The sequence below is a fragment of the Myotis davidii genome, unplaced genomic scaffold (genome assembly GCF_000327345.1).
Source record: "Myotis davidii unplaced genomic scaffold, ASM32734v1 scaffold267, whole genome shotgun sequence".
NCBI lineage: Eukaryota > Metazoa > Chordata > Mammalia > Chiroptera > Vespertilionidae > Myotis > Myotis davidii.
In genome coordinates this window covers 847,954-852,671 of record NW_006297747.1, presented here as the reverse complement: position 1 = coordinate 852,671, position 4,718 = coordinate 847,954, and the positions used below count along the sequence as shown (strand labels likewise).

The 4,718-nt window shown below is 37.2% G+C and overlaps 1 protein-coding gene across 3 annotated transcripts in view; it reads right to left on the bottom strand.

Moving 5' to 3' along the window:
* APAF1 (apoptotic peptidase activating factor 1) overlaps positions 1-4,718 on the bottom strand; it is a 100,843-nt gene that overhangs the window by 91,934 nt on the left and 4,191 nt on the right. For all 3 annotated transcript variants that reach the window (XM_015570225.1, XM_015570226.1, XM_006773338.2), the window contains exons 2-4: positions 4,130-4,308; positions 3,660-3,849; positions 2,792-2,989 (exon numbers count right to left, since the gene is read on the bottom strand). In XM_015570225.1, coding sequence (XP_015425711.1) covers positions 2,792-2,989; positions 3,660-3,849; positions 4,130-4,267 — 526 coding nt within the window. In that variant the 5' untranslated portion in view covers positions 4,268-4,308. The remainder of the gene's footprint in view (positions 1-2,791; positions 2,990-3,659; positions 3,850-4,129; positions 4,309-4,718) is intronic.

The following is a 4,718-nucleotide window of genomic DNA, read 5'->3' as shown; positions in this document are numbered from 1 at the left end:
AGCATCGACCTGTGGACTGAAGGATCTGAGTTTGATTCCTGTCAAGGGCACATGCCCGGGTCGCTGGCTCAATCCCCAGAGTGGGGCATGCAGGAGGCAGCCCATCCATGATTCCCTCTCATCATTGATGTTTCTATCTCTCTCTCCCTCTCCCTTCCTTTCTGAAATCAATAAAATATATTTTTTAAAAAAATAAAAATAAAAAAAGACTGTGAACTAAAAAATATAATTAATTCAATCCTCTGTACTTGAAATCTCACAAGAGCATATAAGGAATACGAATTAAGCTCACTATACACGGGAAAATTGCAACTGTCGCTAACATTTTCCTAAAACAAAATATTTAAAATCTATTCCAACAGCACAGTTTATACAATATGATTCCTGAGCAATTAATACCATAAGTTGTTAGTCGATTTTAACTGCTAAAACTGAAAATTCACCCCAATAATTGAGTGATTTCAACTGAGTTGAGGGTACACTTTTAACCCTATAAATTAGCACATTATAAATGTATATTTTATAGGAAATTCATCATAATATTGAAAAAAAACCATTTCTTCACACTAAAGAAACTTAATCTGATTTCATCCTGAAATATCCTTGGTGATCAATTTTGCAGAAGGAAGGAAGAAAGGAAGGAAGGAGAGAGATAGATAGATAGATAGATAGATAGATAGATAGATAAAGATTTACATAGAGCTAAGTCCCAGGAAACTTCTTTATAATGACAAAGAAGTAGGAATTGGGCATACTTTCAACAAGAATAAGACCAACACCACTGACAAAGGCTTGAAGTATAAATAAAGCCACGTGTATATAACAGGTGTGCCCTAGCCTTCACATTTCCAAATCTCTTAGAGGTTTAATATTTATTCCATTCATTCTGTCATCTCATCCTAAAGGATCTTAATGACTAATTATGCATTAAAAATAAAAAAGTTACTAATAACCAGAAGTCAGGAACTGTCCTTTACTTCTCCTAGGACTCACTAATGAACAGAGGCAACCAATGAGGAAGCTGTATAACTATTCCTGACAATACCCTGAGAACCTACCAGACTCATTAAAGTCAGGAGTACACAAGCCAAATGTCCTAAAATCCTCTTCTATACAGTTTGCCCTTCCCCACTCCAGTAACTACCCAATATCCTTCCCACCTTCCCTACTCTCCCATCCCTACCCAGTCTGTCTGACAAACTTCTAGTCTTCCTCCAAACTCTAGCTAAAATGCCATCTCGTTCAGGAAGCCTATCCTCTGTCCCTATAGACATAATGCATCCGTCCTTCGTTCCAACTTTGTACCTTATACTTGTTTCTACTGGTCAGTTTATCATAAATATCATACTTTGTTTACATGTTTATCTCCCCTACTAGAACGTGAGTGAATCCTTATTAAACAAACTGTGCCTTCTTTCTGGATTCCCAGGACCCACAGCAGTGCCTGGCACCACAGAAGGCTCTCAAACATTTACAGAATACCTAAAGCAAGAAAAGTCAGTCACCAGATACCGAATGTATCTATAAAGTCCCCCTACAAAAACCTATCAACTCCCAGAAACCTAGTCAACTCCCAATTTTTCTTCTTCTTGAGGCTTACCATAGACAAGTTACTAAAGATTTTTATTTTTAAAGATAAGCAACTGATAAGATTATAGAAATAGAATTAGTAGTTTAATACAGGATGCAAATTCATGGGAGAATCACCTACTGGGACAGGCATTAATGGAAATGAGTTTCCAAGAATCTCTTGCACTACAGCATTCTGCCAAAATAGACACTGAAATAGGAAGTTTTATCAGTAAGTCTACTACTGCCTGAAAAGCAGGGATATAATCTTTCAAGATCCTTTTTCAACTCTAGTCTCTTCATTGGTAAGATACAAGGGAACTAGCTTCATTCCAGTGATAATAAGTGCCATCTGATAATACATGAATTTACTGGCCTGGCTAGCCAAGCCTCACTGTGACGGGCTAGGTCGAAAATATATTCCCAATATAACCATAACTGTGGTAGGCAGAATAATGTCCCCCTCAAAGACGTCCACATCCCATTCCACAGAATTTTCGAAAGTTATCTTCCACGGCAAAAGGATTTTGAGATGAGATTATCACAAGATTACCCTTGTGATGATGGAGTCACAAGGGCCCTTATAAGAGGGAGGCAAGAAGGTCAGAGTCAGGAAGGAGATTCGATGACAGAAGCAAAGATCAGAGAGAAAGAAAAGGTATGAAAATGCTGGGCACTGCCAGCTTTGAAAATGGAGGAAGGGGCCATGAGTCAAGAAAGCAGGTCACCTCTAGAACCTGGAAAATCCAAGGAAAAGAATTCTCCTTAGCCCTAGCAGATTTGGCTCAGTGGATAGAGCATTGGCCTGTGACCTAAGGGTTCCGGGTTCAGTTCTGGTCAAGGGCACATACCGGGGTTATGGGCTTGATCCCAGGTAGGGGGCATTTAGGAGAGAGCCAATCAATGATTCTCTCTCATAATTGATGTTTTCTCTTTCTCTCTCTCTCCCTTCCTCTCTGGTATCAATAAAAATATTTTTTTAAATAGATATATTTAAAAAGAATTCTCCCTAGATCCTCAGAAGGAACTCAGTCCTGCTGTCACCTTGATTTTAGCCCAGTGAAACTTATTTTGGACTTCTGACCTCCAGGACTGTAAAGATAATAAATTTGTTATTTTAAGCCACCGAAGTTTTGGTAATTTGTTACAGCAGCAACAGGAAACTAATACGATGCCTAGAGAACATCTGCTTTGCCAGCAACACATAGTAATCAAAACTTACTTTCTAAGAGGTCATGATCACGAACAGCTTCTGCAGCTAATACAGTCTTCCCACAACCTGCCATTCCATATACAGTGACCCATCCCGGGTCACCATTCAGTTTGAAGAGCTTCTGTTGAATTGCATTCACCAGCTTCTTCCTAGTAACAAAAACAACTGGCCTCTGTGGTACTCCTCCTTCACACAGGACTGTCCTTACTGAAATCCAAAACAAAGCAAGCGTAAATAGAACTTTGAAATGACTACTCAAATAATATCTTAACAACCAGAGAGTATAAAGCTGAGGCCTTAAATTCAGAATTTCCAAGAGAAGAAAATGTGGCTAGCATATTAACTTCAACTTTCTGATTTCTCAGAAAACTCAGAACAAAAGCAAACATATACCTTTCAAGATGACTATAGACACTGGAAATCTCCATCTATATCTGCCCTTATCCTATTTCTCTCTGACTCTCCAATCTCTCTCTCAGATTAGACTGGGGAGGAGAGTGTAAAGGGACGCATATGGAATTCCTTTCAACAACTTAGATTCCTAATAAGTCTTATTCTTTCCTATGCATGAACTTGATAAACACAGAACTGGAGAAGAACTTAAATAAAGGCCTATAAATTATCTTATTGTCTCTAAAAATTAGGATATATTTATTCTTACCTCAGAGCAGTAGATAGCTCACTGAGCAAAAAGAAAATGTGAGCTAATATAGATGCAAATAAAAATATTTAGGTTGGAAAATAATTTTTTCACACACATTTTTCAGTGAACTGATTAGTCTCTTCAGCAGACTCCATCTACAATAAGATAAAACTGCAGCAATGTAGTCACTGTGATAGCAATGTGATAGAAGGTGCAAGTGTTATGCATACAAACCATAAGAAGTTAGTCCACCAACTGAATCTTTGCCATTGGAAGAAGAGATGACAGGAAGACCACCATGGAGAAGGACAGCAAGATCTTTATATCCTTCATGTAGTAAAGCATTGTAGAATGATATGTAGGAATAATTATCCTTTTTAAGTATCATTTTAATTAGCATAGCTGCTCGATGCTGTTGAGTGGGCTAAAGAAAAAAGCAGTTTAAAGCAGTTATAAAGAATATGTTTGCAACAAATCAGTGGAGAACAGTGCAAGTTCTGAAATAAATTCTAAAAATTTTTTAATTTTTTCAAATTTATCTTTATTGATGAAAGTATTATAGATGTCCCCCTTTTTTCCCATTGACCCCCTACACCCTACCCCCACCTCCTCCCAGGCTTTCACCACACTATTGTATGTGTTCATGGATTATGCATATAAGTTCTAATTTTAAAGAAAGCATAGGCTGCCTATAAGGACTTTACCTCATTTTTAACTTTTTCTTCCTCCGATGGTGTTAAAACTCCATCACTAATCATGTGATCCATTATGTAGGGTGTTTTGATGTCCTTTTCCAGGGCTTCTCTATGTTGAAGCAAACAATTTCGAGCTTTGGCATCCATTCTCCCTCAAATTTTTCTTTCTCTGAGCTGTTAATCATGAGCTACAGGCAAACATCAAAATATATGTCAGGGCAATAAATATATGAAAGATGTGTAACCTCACTGGTAATCAAGATATTTAAAGAAAATAAGATTTTATTTTTCGTGAAGATTTTTTTTAATGGACAAAATCCAATGCTTTCAAACGTGTGAGAAAATAAGTATTCTTATGCATTACTTGAGGTGAGTACAAAATGGATGCAACTTTTCTGGAAGGCAATCTAGAATACAAAAGTGTCCAAAGTAAGCATTCTCTTTAACCCAGAAATGTCACTTCTAGGAATTTATCACAAGGAGACATTCATATATGTACAGAAAAATATTCACAAAAAGTTAACAGAGAGTGCTCAGCTGATAAGGAAAAGATGAAAACAACCAAAATGCCAACCAATCTGAGTATGGATTTTAAAAA